Source organism: Marmota monax, unplaced genomic scaffold, assembly GCF_021218885.2.
Source record: "Marmota monax isolate L192 unplaced genomic scaffold, Marmota_monax_Labrador192_F-V1.1 WCK01_AAM20220418_F8-fsc00251, whole genome shotgun sequence".
NCBI classification, from domain to species: Eukaryota; Metazoa; Chordata; class Mammalia; order Rodentia; family Sciuridae; genus Marmota; species Marmota monax.
This window is the reverse complement of record NW_026694546.1, coordinates 552,255-568,473: the sequence shown is the minus strand read 5'-3', so window position 1 is coordinate 568,473 and position 16,219 is coordinate 552,255. Positions and strand designations below refer to the sequence as shown.

The 16,219-nt window shown below is 37.1% G+C and overlaps 1 protein-coding gene and 1 long non-coding RNA gene across 2 annotated transcripts in view; one reads left to right on the top strand and one right to left on the bottom strand.

Annotated features, from left to right (window-relative positions):
• The window catches only part of LOC124076660 (protoheme IX farnesyltransferase, mitochondrial), a 121,897-nt gene extending 117,331 nt beyond the window's left edge, over nucleotides 1–4,566 (bottom strand). Inside the window, exons 1-2 of the mRNA XM_046420708.2 lie at nucleotides 4,412–4,566; nucleotides 247–380 (exon numbers count right to left, since the gene is read on the bottom strand). Of these exons, the coding sequence (XP_046276664.1) occupies nucleotides 247–380; nucleotides 4,412–4,454 (177 nt within the window). The 5' untranslated portion in view covers nucleotides 4,455–4,566. The remainder of the gene's footprint in view (nucleotides 1–246; nucleotides 381–4,411) is intronic.
• Nucleotides 4,560–9,329, top strand: LOC124076661 (uncharacterized). The gene is made up of 4 exons (XR_009224584.1): nucleotides 4,560–4,788; nucleotides 5,407–5,751; nucleotides 6,806–6,963; nucleotides 8,847–9,329. It is a non-coding gene; the product is annotated as an uncharacterized LOC124076661 (long non-coding RNA).
• Nucleotides 9,330–16,219: the final 6,890 nt, after the last annotated feature.

The following is a 16,219-nucleotide window of genomic DNA, read 5'->3' as shown; positions in this document are numbered from 1 at the left end:
AATCTTTCTCCAAACTTAATCAATAAGTTCAAGATCATACTTTTAACCTCAAATGCCAGAGTTATTCTGGTTTCAGTTAAGAATAATCAAAACAAGAGATTAAAGTTTTGGATAAACTTAAGAGGACACTAAATAAAAGTCTTTTTCAAACAGTACTTCTAAAACTTTTCTTATAATAGGAATTTCTGAAATTCCCTCATACAGAAAAAAGTATATAGGCAGAAAGCACTAGACTGAGAAACATACCATGCGTCTGAGGAAGTTAAAGTGCTGAAATGTAATCCACTGCTTATTGACATTCCTGAAAAGGCGCATAAACTTGTGAGGGGATTCTTGCACAGCTTTTCTTTCTAGATACCAGACACATCCTCCTACCCAACCTAAAATAGAGAAAGAGGAAGAAGAAATGGTAGCATGATTAATATTTCTCACCAAATGATAACTACACCTGCCCAATAGCAAAGCAAGTCAAAGTAAGTGCTTACTATATGACAGGTCAGAGCTCTGAAATTTTCTAATCCGGAGTTGTGAATGAATGTAATTTATTAGCCTTCTAGTGGTTTAAGTCAACATAATTCATCAGGAGAACCTGGGAAATTTTTCATATTCGAATCATTATGCTTTTATTATAGTAAATGCTAAAATGGCCACTATAGATCTTTTGAAGAATATAGAACAACCATCCAGGCATGGTGATGCATGCGTGTAATCCCAATGGCTCAGGAGGCTGAGACAGGAGGATCTCGAGTTCAAAGCCAGTCTCAGCAACTTAGTGAGGCACTTAGCAACTCAACAAGACCCTGTCTCTAATTAATGCAAAAAAGGGTTGGAGATGTGGCTCAGTGGTTGAGTGGCCCTGAGTTCAACCCCCAGTACCCCCAAAAATAAAAAAATAAAACAACCAATACAACCATTTAAAAAAAAAAGTAGAAAATGAATAACACTATTTTTCTCAATAAATGACAATAAGTTGGAACATACATATTTCAGGTTAATATTTTGTTCACTTAAGGTAAGTGAACTATTTCTTCTTCTATTTCTTCCTCTAGGAAGAAGAAATAGTTCTCAATAAAATAGGACTCTATCTATGGAGTTAGGAATAAACTATTCTGGTTATATCTGAACTTGGCTTTTAATCATTCTACTCCATCTCCTCTCAAATCAACAAATGTGATACTTCTGGCTTAGGCCTCATTCCATTCAATCTGTACAATCTTAACAATCTGTACAACACCACAGTTTTTCTCTTTCTTTTTCAGTCTCTCCTTCAATGACTTCCATGACACCAAAGGTTCTTGGTCTTCTGCTTTCTGCTTCATAGTTTCTTAGGTGTCTCCTCTTTTTGGGTCTAACGCTTTAAAGGAGTTGTGTTCCCATTGTTCTGAACAATAAATATGATCCCTAAGCAAATGGGTAATTGTTCACTTTCAACCCATTTCTAGAGTCATTAGGTCTATATTCAACTGCTCTTGGTATCTCCATATGGATGGATAACAATATATCTTTGAGAATACTTTATTCTCACCCTTTTTAACTCTATTCTGTACTGCAGAGAAAACCATTAGCTATTTAAGATTTTAGGATCTCCTTAACTCTTCCTTTATCATCTAGTAATCATCAAGTACATTCAGCTCTGAAATATAGGTAAAATCTATCCACTCCTTTTCACTCCTACTGATATAGATCACTATAATCTCACATATGAACCATAGTAATGGTAATAGGAGTCAAGCCAGTCATCCTGCCTCCATGTTCCATAAAACTGAAGTTTTCTTCCTGAAGCCGATAATACATATTACTCACCCAAATCTGTATAGACAACTCACCAAAGTAATGTTGTTGTCTCATGACCTTTCACTAAACACACACACTTTAGCATTTGTTCAACTTTATATTGTTTCCTTGCTTGCAATTGCTCTCTGCAGATGACTTGATAGCCCACATGACCTTCCTATATTGTGGGAAGGAGAACTAACACTACCCTTGAAATACATGGCAATTATCTTAGACTAGAGGTTAGTCACTTATTCACTAAAATCATATTCTCAAACTGTAGTTAATTATGACATGCATATTTTCTACACACAGAAATATGTTTGGAACCACCTTTGAAAAATATCTTTCAAGAGTAAGTGGGCCAAGCTGAGATTTTACAGAATAAGAAGAAAAAACAGCTAGGAAACTATACTTATAAATAATGAAAACAATTTCTTTAGGCAAAATATGTTAATTTCTCTGAATCAGTACCTAGAAAATAAATATTTCAGCCTTTGGGTAAGCTAAAGTAGGTTTTAAAATACACAGGACTGGAAATATGTGACCATAACCACTATTTACCATCAACACTGAATCATATTTGTAGAGCTTTTAAAACTAGATAAGACAACAGCTAAAAGACCCTAAAATATTTTTAATAGTTATAAAATACTTTGAAATTTATAAGCAAAATCAGACACAACTATTGGATTACTAGGTATCTAAAACAGTCCTAGTTTACTTTCTCTGCCACCTCTTCCCATCAAGGTCTCTTCCAAGTGGATCACAGTAAGTCATGGAGACCACTTACTATTAGATTTATTGGTCACACATTCAGTTTCAGAAAGTAAGCTATTAATTCCTTCTACACCAACACCATCGAAAGACTGATCTGGCAACAAACTATGTGGGCCACATGCAGTCCATTCACTGGACTGGGACAGGGGTGGGAAGTTGTAGGCAATTAAGTGGAACTGCTCTACAGGAAAGGCAGAAAAACAGCTAGTCTGAGGTATGACATTGGAGAATCCTCCACACAGGGGATAACTCAAGTACTAACTAGGGATGAGATTTCCAAGAATGACTACCCAGGTTAGAATTAAAGAACACTCACAATCAGAGGTGGTAGAAGTAATAAATACATGATTTTAAAAAGAAATATAGTGCTTTAAAAACACAAAACTTTTCATTATGGAAAACGGTAGTCATAAGTAGAAGAGTTCAATGACCACACCCCCACACCTCCATCCATTACTTATACCCCAGCTTTCAACAATTAAACTCTGGACAACTTTCTTTCATCTACACACCTTTCTACTCTGTCCTCTCTTTATGAGCCAGAAGCAACTTTTGAGATCATCTAGTTCAATTATTTCATTTTATAAACTGAGCAAACTCAATTCCAGAAAAGTCCAATGACTTGCTCAGAGATCACACAAATTAGAAGAGACCCATAAAATTACATTATAAAAAAGAAGAAAGGAATTTCACTGAGTCACAAAACAACTCAGACAGTTTGTGTGTGCTAGGTGAGACCTGAAAAGTTTCTGAAGAGTGACCAAAAGGCCATTCCTGGGGCTGGGGCTGTAGCTCAGTGGCAAAGTGCTTCTCTAGCACATGTGAGGCACTGGGTTCGATCCTTAGCACCACATAAAAATAAACAAATAAAATAAAGGCATCCAGTCTCTATAACTACAAAAAAACCAAACCAAAACAAAACAAAAAAACCCAAACAGGCCATTCCTGGCTTCTAGTATCTGGTCTCTAATATGAACCACAGGTCACACACTCCACACAGTCAATAGTTATCATCCTAAAACACTGTGGGCAAAACAATCCCCAATCTTTTCTTTATACTCTCCATCTGGGCAAATGTCATTCATTCACAAATGATTCTGAAAGCACAAGCTACTATTCTGAGCACATAGTGAACCAGATATACACTGTCCCCATCCTCCTATCTTAATGAAGTTCATAATCTAGTTGAGAGAAACAGCAAATAAGCTTATATATAAGCAATTATGGACTGTGTTAACCATAATGAAATAAATAGGATGTTATGAGAAAGGAAGGGCAGAATTCCCTATTTTAGATAGGATGGTCAGGGCAGGCTTCTCTGAAAAGGTGACATTTGAGAAGAGAACTTAGCAAAGAGTGAGGAAAGTGCACTGAAACTTCATCATTCGTCACACGTCTTTCAAAGTGGTTGATCACACGAGGGACACGCTGAGGGCAGAAAGCCAAAAGTCCCAGGGGATTATGGCCTGCTGTCTGCAGATATCACCATGACCCTTTAAGTTACAACAGGGCTTCTGAGTGGGAGCAAAGTGCTTTCCTTCTCATTTCAAGCCTATAGCTGGGACCTGAGGCTCTGGCATGCTAAGAGGTTTGTGGAACCCTAAGATTTAACTCTGCCCTCACATCCAGGAGAGGAGGATGGAGCACACGGTGTGGACCACTGGGGCCACAGCGCCAGGCTGGTTCACAGGTCTGTGACCTCTTCATGCTAGGCTATTCCCAAGGTCACTTCCTCCTCACAGTGAACCAGCCGACTTAGCCAAGGGCTCCCAAGGTTGCAGCCGGCCAGAGCTACAGCCTCGCACGTGGGCAAAATTAAAAAGAAAAGAGAGAATTTTCCCAAGGTGGGGTATACTACCTGTCAGGAGGCATGAGGAGAAAGCGTGCGGGGATGCGGCCATAACGCACGATTCTGGCCGCTCCCCGGGATCCCCGTGTCCTCTCTCCTCACCGGCTGCTGGGCGCCGCCATCTTGTTTGCCCGCCCCCTGTGGGAGCAGGGACTTCCGGCTCGTCACTTCCGGCGGGCGGGCTCTGCGGGTAAAGCTTGGTAGCTGCGGGGGTGATCTGGGCTGGTGATCTGGACCCCGGCAGGGATGAAGGGTCGAGTGCCCGAGATGCATTCGGGAAATGCGAGAAGCAGCCTGCATCGCTTATCCAGTAAAAGCAGCGGACAGCGGCTCCATGCCGGAATCTAGCAGGCATCCCGCGACCTGAGGTTACCCTCGGTGACCAGGTGCGATGGGCAGGGCTTGTCCGCGGCCTCCTCGAAGGCAGTTTAAATGTATGGTTAGGACACTTCCTGTGGACCCGGGCGCCGCGAATACAAGTTCGTGCGGCGACGCCTCCGCCTTCCTGTCTGCTGGGTTTCAGACAGCTGTACCACGTTCGCTGTCAGATGTGAGGCCGGATGCACTCGAGGTTCACATTAAGGGAACTGAATCATCACTATATATATATATATATAATATATATATATATATATATATATATATATATATATATATATATATATATATATATTATATACACACTTGTCAGGTGTTCCAGAGAATTACACAGTGTCTTTCATACGGGTACCCAGGCTCCTATTGCTCACAGACACTCATAAATTGTTATTATCTTAAGTATTGTGATTTGCTCAATCAAATTTTGCAGCAGCCCCCCATAGGTTTATCATGTTGGGGTTTCATAAGTAAAAGTACCTAAGTCAGTTCTTGTAAAGCAAGAGAGAAATAGATAACTGAGCTTTATAAAAGTATATATACTTTTTCTTTTGACTTGGAATTGAACCTGGAAGTTTTCTACCACTGAGCTACATCCCCAACCCTTTTTCTTTTTTATCTTGACACAGGGTCTCCACTGAGTTGCTGAGATTGTCCTTGAACTTCCAGTCCTTCTGCCTCAGCCTCCCAGGCAGTCAGGATTACAGGCATGTGCCACCATGCCCAACTGTGTACAAATAATCTTGAGGATTGAAATATGTTCATATTGATAATTTTTTCTTATTCTAAAATGAACCAGTTTTTTTTTTTTTTTTTTTGCTTAATTAAACCTACATTTCCTGGAAAGTTTTCTTAGAAAATGCTGTAGTTAAGTCTGTCCTTCAGTCATCCTAGATGAATAAAATTTTTGCAGATAGATCTCAGATATCCATGCAGCTTGACGTTTTCATAGAAGAAACTGAGGTTGAGAAAGGGTAAGTGATTCACTCTAAGCAAGGGAATTGGGACTCTAAACATATAGGTCAATGTTTTCCCCATCTCATATTTTCTTAGATTTTGTGTTATAAAACATAAGAACCTAGTGATACCACTTTACACCACTAGGATGACTAGAACCAAAAAAGTGAAAAAATAACAATTGTTGGTAAGGATGTGAAGAAATTGGAACCCTCACATATTGCTGATGGGAATATAAAATGATGTAGCCATTTTAGAAAACAATTTTGCTGATCCTCAATAGGTTAGTCATAGGGTAACCATGTGACCCAGCAATTCCTGTCCCAGGAATGTGCCCAAGAAGAATGAATACATGTATCCACGCAAAAATTTGGGTATAGATTTCATAGCATTGTTATTCATAATATCCTCAAAGTGCACACAATGCAAGTGTCCATCAGCTAATTCCTCCTTCATTTATAAAATGTGGTATATCCATATGATGGCCTGCTATTAAAGTGAAGATAAAATACTAATACTTGCTACAAAATTAGTGAACTGTGAAAACTATACTAAGTGAAAAAAGACAGTCACAAAAGACCATATATTGGAGGGGTCAATTTATACGAAATGTCCATAATACTCAAATTCATAAAGACAGATTAATGATTGTCTAGGGCCAAAAGAAATAGTAGAGGGAAAAGAGGAATAATTGCTAAGGAAGAGGATGAAAATGTTCCTAAATTGATGGTATGATGGTTATATAACTGAATGTACTAAAAACGTTGAGTTATGCACTTTTAATAGGTAAATTGTGTAGAGTGTGAACTTTCTCATTAATGCTATTATTTTAAAAACAAAAACAAATCTAAGAAAGAAGTAAGGAAAAACGAGGTGACAATTCTGTTGAACAACCTGTTTATCCTCTACCAATAACTATTCATCCCTTATGCAGATTAGAAGACATGACTGGATTGTCCTGAATAAAGACTCCTCAGCCTACCTTGCAGCCTGATTTGACGTTGTGACTAATTCTGAACAATGGGATACAATTAGAAGAGATGTGTTTTGACTTCTGTTTGTTCTTGATAGGAAAGTGCAAGTCCTTCCATGCTGGCTGGCATGCAGATGAAGTGGCTCGATTTTGAACAACATCTTGTACCATGAGGAGGTTCAGCAAAGCAAGAAGATGTGCAGAGCCTGGAGAACAACAACTTATGAAGCTGCCATATGAGCCTTGGGTTGGTTAGGTGAAGGAGAAATAATTTCTAACTAATACAGAGTAATTGGGGTTTTTTGTCACTTGCAGTACTATTTAATCTACACCAGTATACTATTAATGTAAATATAGATGAACAGCAAAGTTAAATGAGTTAATGTGGTTAACTCATAGCTTTTAAAAATGGCTTTGTGGGCTGGGGTTTTGGCTCAGTGGTAGAGCACTTGCCTGGCATGTGTGAGGCACTGGGTTCAAACCTCAGCACCACATAAAAATAATTAAACAAAATAAAGGCATTGTGTCCATGTGCAACAAAAAAAATATTTTTTTTAAATGGCTTTGTAGGTCCCTCCTATGCTATTTAGGGATGAGGGGATCACACAAAATCTGATGTGGAAAACAGCAATCATTGTATTTCATAGAAATAATTTTTAAAGATCACCTAACTCCCCTTATCCTCATTATTCACTACAATTGTTCATCATACTCTACTTAAGTTTCTCTAGGATAAGGATGTCCCTCTTTCCCAAAGAGAAATATAATAGTAAAAAGTTAGGAACAAAGATATTAATGAGAACTAATCATGTTGATTCTATGACTGCTATAAGCAGGGCTTTCTGCTGGTAGAGAGCAAAGAAGTATTGGAATAGTTCTCACAGAATTTACAGGCAGATGGGAAACAGGTGGAAAAGTCCCTTGCCCCTGTCCTCATATTGCAGTATCACAACCCTGATTGGCATTGCCAGCCAGTAAGGCTGCAGCACAATGGCTTGTACACTCCCAAGTCCAAGTACAGCATCAGAGGGCAGACTTGAAGGCCGGGGAGATAACTAATGTGAATTCTTCTTGAATAGATGTTCCACCTTAAGTGTACAGATTAGATTTTGCAGTCAGTGTTCTGTGAATTTGAGTAATGTAAGTCAGTTCCTCAGATCTCCTAATAGTTCCTTGGAAGTGACTGATAACATCAGGATAGAATCCTAGTCCAAGGTCACTTCAGGCATTATTATACCTCTGCTGTCTCCTCCAGCTGCCATTTTCCATTGTTACTCTCCAGAGCTCAATTCCATACATGAGTCTTGAGATGCCAAAAGTGAGAAGTACAGTTCAGAATACAGAAAAAGAAATGGCAACAAGAAAATGCACTCTAGCTACACACACACAATGACTAAATATACTTTCATTGTTATTTATTTATAATTCATGATCATAAGAAACATCATTGAAAGTAAGACTGGCAAATGCTAATATTTCAACTTTCTTTGCCTACTAAAAAAATTGCTATGTGCTTGATTTGGTGTTTTGCAGAAATCTTGACCAAGATTATTTTTAAAAATCACCATAGAGGTAATAAAAAAATGTATTTTTATCTTATGAGACTTAAAATCTCTAACTTCTAAAGCAAATTTGAATAAATTTCTACAGTTTTATACCTTAAATTATCCATGAAACTACAACTATTTATTGGAAATAAATCAAACATAAAATTTGAAATGTATATAATATATTATGAAGGCTTGAAAGTTTGTAATTACATACTAGTGCTTAAACAAAATAAATGTAATAAGAAATAAAAGATAAAATATAAAAAAAAAAAGAAAATGCACTCTAGCAAGTTCTATTCACTACCATAGTTTTCTGCCTTTTCAATAAACAGACCTTGTTAAGGGAAACAAAATACCCGATCCTGGGAGATGAATCATGCTGCTTTAGGTCAATCAGCACAATCTCATTCTAATTTACCTGCCTACACACTTTCCCAGAGTTCTTATAGTAGGGCTGGTTATATTACTCCATTCTGTCTTGAGAGAGAAAAGCCTGCTGGAGAAGTTTTAGGCAATGGTTTTGTTTATCACTGAAAGAACTGGACTATGAAGGGAGGTACTTTCTCTGACTTTCCTCTTCTTTTCTCAGGAAGAAAAGCTGAGAATGCAATTCCTGGAGCTGAGACAGCCTTCTTCCAACTATTCGGTAACGATCATGAAGACAGAAAATATGCTGAGGAAGGCAGAGTGGAAAAAACAGCCTAGTTTCTTGAGGAAATTGCTGAGCCATTGCACCAAGTCAAGAACATATATCTTTAGGTGTATTGCTATAGCATATTGTGATGGATAAGCTACTATTTGATGTTCCGATCGTTGCATCTTGGATGATATGATAGTTCCATGAATGGCACAAGGAGTTGAGCAACAAGGCATCAAATCTTATTCAGCAGATAACACGGAAAAACAACTATAATTCAGTCAGCTATCCAAAAAAGGATATCATGTTTAACAAAAATAAAGTGAATTTGAACATGGTGGCTAGTTGTTGTCATGGATTTAGGCTGTATTTTGGAATACTAATATGGCATGAATCCATAATTGCTTAACTCAAAAATAAAAGCCATTCTGTGCATATTTGTTCCTGTCTTGTTTCTTCCTATTTACTGTGTGCACAATTTCCTTGGTGATGTCAGAATGCCCAGTTTCCCACATCAGGAAGGTATCTTTTGTTCTCTCTCAGCATCTTGAGGCCTAGAGTAGAATATGGAAAATTTTTAAATACTACTGATTGAAAAAAGTTATAAACCACACTTAGAGATAAATTTTCTATTAGCTGTAAGGAACTCTTTTTTTTTAAAGTTCGGGTGCATATTTGTTATGGTTTTTTTGTTGTTGTTTGTGAGGACCTCTTACAAAATGGTTCTTATGTATTCTGGTAAGTGACCTTTGAATATTATGAAAAAAGAGAATTTCAAACTACAAGTTTTGCTAAAGGCAAATTAATAATCTCAGGTACATTATATTTTCAGCAACAATCATTAAGCTACTAGGAAAGCATGAACATCACTTCTGAAATCGGTTCTTATCTATGGACATTCTGTCTACATCTGTACCTTTAACACAAATTAGCAACAGAAGATGATTTTTTTTAATTGTTAATGTATAATTGCAAAAATGCACCATTTCTCTGGTACTGTACTAACAATAGTACTTTATCATGACAACTCATTCACTGTGGAAGAACCCCAATATCTACTATTTTCAGATTAGCTGGAGGCCTTAAAAGATTGAATAATTTCCCCAAGTTCACATAGATAAAAAGTTCCACATCTAAAATTTCTCTTGTTTTATGTATTACAAATTCCTCATTATCAATTTTTTTCATGCTAGTATAGAATTTCCCATTTCATCAAATCAGTGAAGTTGTTGAAGTTCAGCCTCAAAAAAAAAAAAACAACTTTTTTTTTTTTCCCCTCACTTTGTTCACTTCCCTTTGATCCAGTTTCCATAGGTATAAAACAGGGATACTAATACCAGGTCTACCACCTAAATTACATTGTACTTTCAGTACTTAATCATGAGAGTCCATAACTGGACACCTTCAAACAATACCACTTCAGAGGCCTACCCAAGACCTACTAAATTGAAAATCTTTAGTGGTGGGCCTGATAATCCAAAGTTAAGAGAAATAACTTCATTGCTTTATTCACATCAAACTTTATTCAAAAATTCCAAAAAAGGAAGTATTTCCAGGAGAGAGCTATCCAAGGAAGGTGATAGAAGTAGTAGCAGTGATGGTAAGGATGATAACCCCTTCTTTATTAGAATGTGCAAATCTACATATCTTCTTCTGTTTACTCATATTTAATCTTCACAAGAATCTTAGACAACATTTTTTTAAAAAATTACAAATAGTTTTTTAAAGTAATTTTATAGGTAAAGTAATCAAAGTTCCAAGTGCTTGAGAACTTTTTTATCTTGGTTCCCTAGGTCTGCTATAATGAAGTATGGCAAACAGTGACTTAAAACAGCATGTATATTATCTTACTATTAAGGAAGCTAGAAATGGTCTGCTGTCTTAGCAGCCTCTACAGAAGGATCCTTACTTTCCCCTCCCATCTTCTGAAAGTCCCCAGGCATTCCTTGCTCATTTATTCTTCAAGAAGTTTGGAATTTGGGATGTAGCTCAGTGGTGGTGTGCTTGCCTAGCATGCACAAGGCCCTTGGTTCTAGCCCCAACACTGAAAAAATAAAAATAAAAACAAATGCCAGTCACATTGTGTTATTCACTCCTTACAACCTTACCTTTATTTGATTACATCCACGAACACCCTACTTCCAAGCAAGATCACATTCACGGGTTACTTAGTGTTAGAACTTAACATATCTTTTGGGGAAATGGTTCAACTTGCATCTGCCTAAAGAAACAGTGGCTGAGAAAACTAGAAACTAGATGTTAGAGTTGGGCCTATTGGGCATAAGCCACCACATGTTCTGTCAGTGGCATGTGCTTGGAGGAGACATAATGTCTTGAGAAAAGTGAAAGTGTAGTAAGTGGGGAAAAAACTCAATTATTTAGCAAAAATTTAGGAGAGAAAAAAAAAAACCTTTGGGTTGGTCTCAGACATTTGCTCTGCAACCATTAGGTGCTAAACGATCCCCCAGGTTGTTTTTCTTCCCCATTTCTCCCTGCTTGGGTAGGGGGTTATGAGCTAAGACCATTACAACCAGCAATTTGTCTTTCAGTGGGATGGGCAGGCATTCCCAGAAATGCAAGGGCTCAGAAAATATTCCACTAATTGAAAAACTATTTGAAGATACATTCCGGTGGTTTATGGGGTTTGGGATTATATAGACCAGAAAAAATCTCAAAAATAATTTGGTAACCAGCATAGGGTTGCCAACTTTGAGCATTATAAGAGTGTTTAAAGCAAATGAAAGTACCATCTAATGTTGTAATCATTTTGTAAAATATCACTTTAATGCCAAAAATTATTAAAAGAATATAATCTGATAGCTATTTAATTGAATAATTTAGCTTTATAAAAAGATACCATTATTTAATATCAGTTTGCCCCAGAGTATTAAAGAACTTCTTCCATAGATAAGATCTTATCCATGAATGGGTGTTTTGAAATCCCAGAACTGACAGGAGCACAAAGAAGGACACGAATTGAAAATGAGCTTTGGCTAGCACTCCGTGATTTATGCAACTGAAGGAAAAATATTATTTGAAACTGACTGTAATCATTTCCATTTTCTAAGAAAAGTTTCAGTGGGGAAATAAATCTTTGCAGTGCTACTCCCACATACAGAGGATGGTGGAGAGTCAAGAGAAGATAACTTGTTCCCTCAACCCACATCTGGGTTTCTAGTTAGTGTTTTCCAAATGCTTATGAAATTTTCTATGAAAGGAACCCATGTTTAAAGTGATGATGTGGACTCACATATTTAATTAATTTTCCCAAGTTCTTTATGAAAAGAGCACATCTGCATTTGAAACTGGGCACTCTCTATTTGTCTGCAATTTCTAGGAATTTCTATAAATTAGAGTATGGGTGAGATTAAATCAAGAAAAGTTCCATCCGTCTGTGATTCATGACATGTATAATGGGTGAGATCTATCTATAAAAAAAGATGAAAGATCATTAAGCAAAATTCAATCAATACCTTCCTCCAGGATCTTAGTGCAAAAGGGACTGGGAGTTAAGACAACCAGAATCTGGAGATGAATGCACAGAGACTATGGGGTGAATGAATTCTCTAGCTGAGAAAAACAGGGTACTTTGCAAAACTGGCTTAAAACTAAGGAACCCAGTGGCAATTGGAGAGATCTTCCCTGAAGCATTGCCCTGGAACCTAACCAATCAAGAGCTATAATTATAAACAGGAATAGCCGCAGTCAGGGACAGCAATAAATTTCTTACCCCAAACCTTCTCACTCTCACCTCCTAAGTTAATGGACTTCCTATCTGTTATGATGTAATAATATGATAAATCAAAACGTGATAGTCTCCATTTAAGAGCAAGGTCTCTGAACTTCGCCTAGATTTAAACCCAAGCTCCTCTATTGACTAGCTCTGTAACTAATATTGGCAATCCCTTTGGTGCTTCAACTAACTACTTCAACTAACTCATCTTTTAGCAGAGACCACAACAGTATTACATCAAGGGATATAGAGGAGGGAAAATTTATCTGGGGCTCACAGTTTCAGAGGTCTCAGTCTATAAATGGCAGACTCCTTGCTCTGAGCCTTAGGTAAAACAGAAAATTAAGGTGGAAGGGCATGGTGGAGGACAGCAGCTCAGGATATAGCAACCAGGGAGTGGGGAGAGAGAGAGAGAGAGAGAGAGAGAGAGAGAGAGAGAGAGAGAGAGAAAGAGAGAGAGAAGTCTGCGCACTGTGGACAAAATATAAACCCAAAGGCATGACCCCAGTGACGTGCTGTCTCCCCTACCTCCCCCTACCTGTCTATAGTTACCAGTTAAAACATATCAGTGGATTAATCCACAGGTTAAGTTATACCACTCTTAATCTAATATTTTCAACTCTGAAAAGCCTTGAATTTTCTCATATACACTTCATCTAAACCATAACAAAGGGTTGGCTTGTTTGTTTCAAGTTCTGAGGGTTGGTGAGTTAATGAAAAATTGATGAGTTAAGTAAATCAAGCAAATCATGTACTTAATACCGTAATCAGAAGGTACTGTCCATGCAACACAATAATTGGTAATATTGTTATTACCAATATTATTGCCAACATCTACTCTGAAGTAGATTTTATTATGCCCATTTTATAGACAATGAAACCAAAGTTCAGAATGTTTTTAAAAGGATGTTTAATTTCAAAAATTAAGTGGTAGATTAGAGTTTTGAAGCCAAATCCGATTTAAAATTAGTCATTTTTCCTGGAAGTTGGTGCTTAAAACAACAGAATTTATTTATTTATTTATTTATTTATTTATTTATTTATTTATTTATTTATAGTTCCTGGGGGTCAGAAGTAATAAATAGATCTCATTGGACTAAACTCAGGATGTTGGCTGTGTTCCTTCTGGAAGCTCTAAGGGAGAATTTGTGTCTCTGTCTTTTCCAGTTTTTAGAGGCTGCCACACACATTCCTTGGCTTGTGGCCCCCTTTGTCCATATTCAAACCCAGCAATGGCTTGAGCAAGTTGCTCTTACAGATACATCCCTCTGAAACTGACTGCTCTGCCTTCCTTTCTTACTTTTAAGGATTATACTGGTCCCACTTGGATGATCTAGGTTAATCTCCCTATTTTAAAGTCAGACGATCAGCAACCTTAATTCCCCTTTGTTATTTAACCAATCACATTCACTTGTTCCTGGAAATAGGACATGAACCTCTTTCAGGGACCATTAACTTGTCTGTCACAGAGCCTACATATACATCACTATATTGTTTAAAGCCCTTTATCCCTAAATCTGAGAAAGATTCCAGTACAGACTTAAATCTGAGAAAGCATTTGCTATGGTTTGGACAAGAATCCTCCAAAGGCCCACATCTTAAAAGTTTAGTTCCCAACCTATAGTGCTATCAAGAGGTGATGCTATCTTTAAGAAATGGGCCAAGTGGGAGGTTTTCCAGTCACTAGAAACATGCCCTTTCAGGCAATATTGGAATCCCAGATACCCTCAGTCTCAATCTTTGCTTTCCTGCTACCATGAGATGCACACTTTCCTCTGCCATATGCTCCCACCATGATGTGCTGCCTTACCCCAGGCCCCCAAACTAGAGGCAACTTACCCTGGGCTGAAACTTCCAAATCCATGAGCCAAAATAAAACTTTTCTCATTTTCAGTTGACTATCTCAGGTATTTTGTTACAGTAACAGAAAGTCAAGTCACACAGACTTAATCTCAACAACCTCAGCTTGATAAACATACATCCTCTCTTATTCTTTAATGCTGGTATGAAAAGTCAAACTAAAATGATTAAGTACTTTTGAAAAAGAGGACCAATCTGAGGAATCACAATAAATATCTTTGTCACAGAAGTTCAATCATAAATAGGAAAAAAACAAACATCTGTGTATACACTTGTAGATACATGTGTGTTTATGTAAAATTTCTAAATTCAAATATCCTTTTCTTTTACCAGTAATAATTAATTTGAAACTAGTGAGAAGCTTCACGGTCACAATAACAACCAAAATATCAATATTTAGAAATAATCCAAAAATAAGCAATTTGCATCCTATATCAAAGAACTATACTATGATAACAAATAAGTCCACAAATTTCAATGTCTTAACACAATTAAAATTCTAAAGCACTATGTAGACTGAGCCCTCAAGACTTTCACCTTACAAGCAGTAACAAAGATCTAGTCTATTTCCATCTTGTGATTCCACCATCCTCCAAATGTGGCCTTTATGGTCACCACCTTCAGGGAATAGAGAGTGTGAAGAATTCACGTTTTATTGATTCTCTCTGATGAGACAGCCTTTATATTCACAGCCCATTGGTCATAACCAACCACATGACCCCAATATAACTGCAAAGCAAGGGCATCTGGGAAAATGTAGGTGAGCAGTAGAGTACTAAGCATTGAGTACTTCTCTGCTACAGGGACAAAAAAAAAATCTGAGTGAAAGACAAGGCATACTGTGTATGCCTTTATTAGTGGGAGTAAAGCTTTTATTATGTTAATTCTCTCCAATATAATCTGTGGCTGTAGCATTATCCCAGATATACATAGTACCAATAAAATGACCCTGAATTTTGCAGTGCTGGGGACTGAACCCAGGACTTTATCTGTGCTCTGTAAGTACTCTATCACTAAGTAAAATCCCCAGCCTGATTCCAAAGTTTTGGGGGAAGAACAAATGAGCAAGAATAGCCAAGAAAAGTTAAAAGATAAAGTGGGATAAGACAAGAATCCACTAATGTATTAAAGTGTGGTATAAACATTAAAATAACTTGGTGGTACCTATCAAAGAGTAGATCCTTAAAACAGAATGAAAAGTCTTAAGAACAGGCCAAAGAATATACAGTCACCTATCAGTATCTGCAAATTCAACCAATCAGAGACTGAAAAACTTTTGGAAAAAAAAAATTATACTGAACAGACCTTTTTTTTTTTTATCCTCGTTCCATAAACAACATAGTATAACAACTTTACATAACATTTACATTGTATTAGATACGATAAGTCATCTAGTAATTATTTAAAGTATACAAGAGGATATGCATATATACACAAAGACTATGCCATTTCATATAAGGAACTTGAGCACCTTCACATTAGGGTATCTGTAGGGTGTCCGGGAGCCAGATCCCCACAAACACCCAAGAAGAGATATATAAATATTTAGCATATGATATTGGTGGCCTGTTAAATCTATGACGAAAAAGTGCTTATATTAAAAACAACATAGTAAACACAGCATGATTATTTAGGAGGGAAAATGTCATGTCTGAGTTTTGTGTCATATTCCAACACTTATTTCAGATGGATTAAAATTTTCTCATTAGTTAACAGAAGAAAATACCAGTTG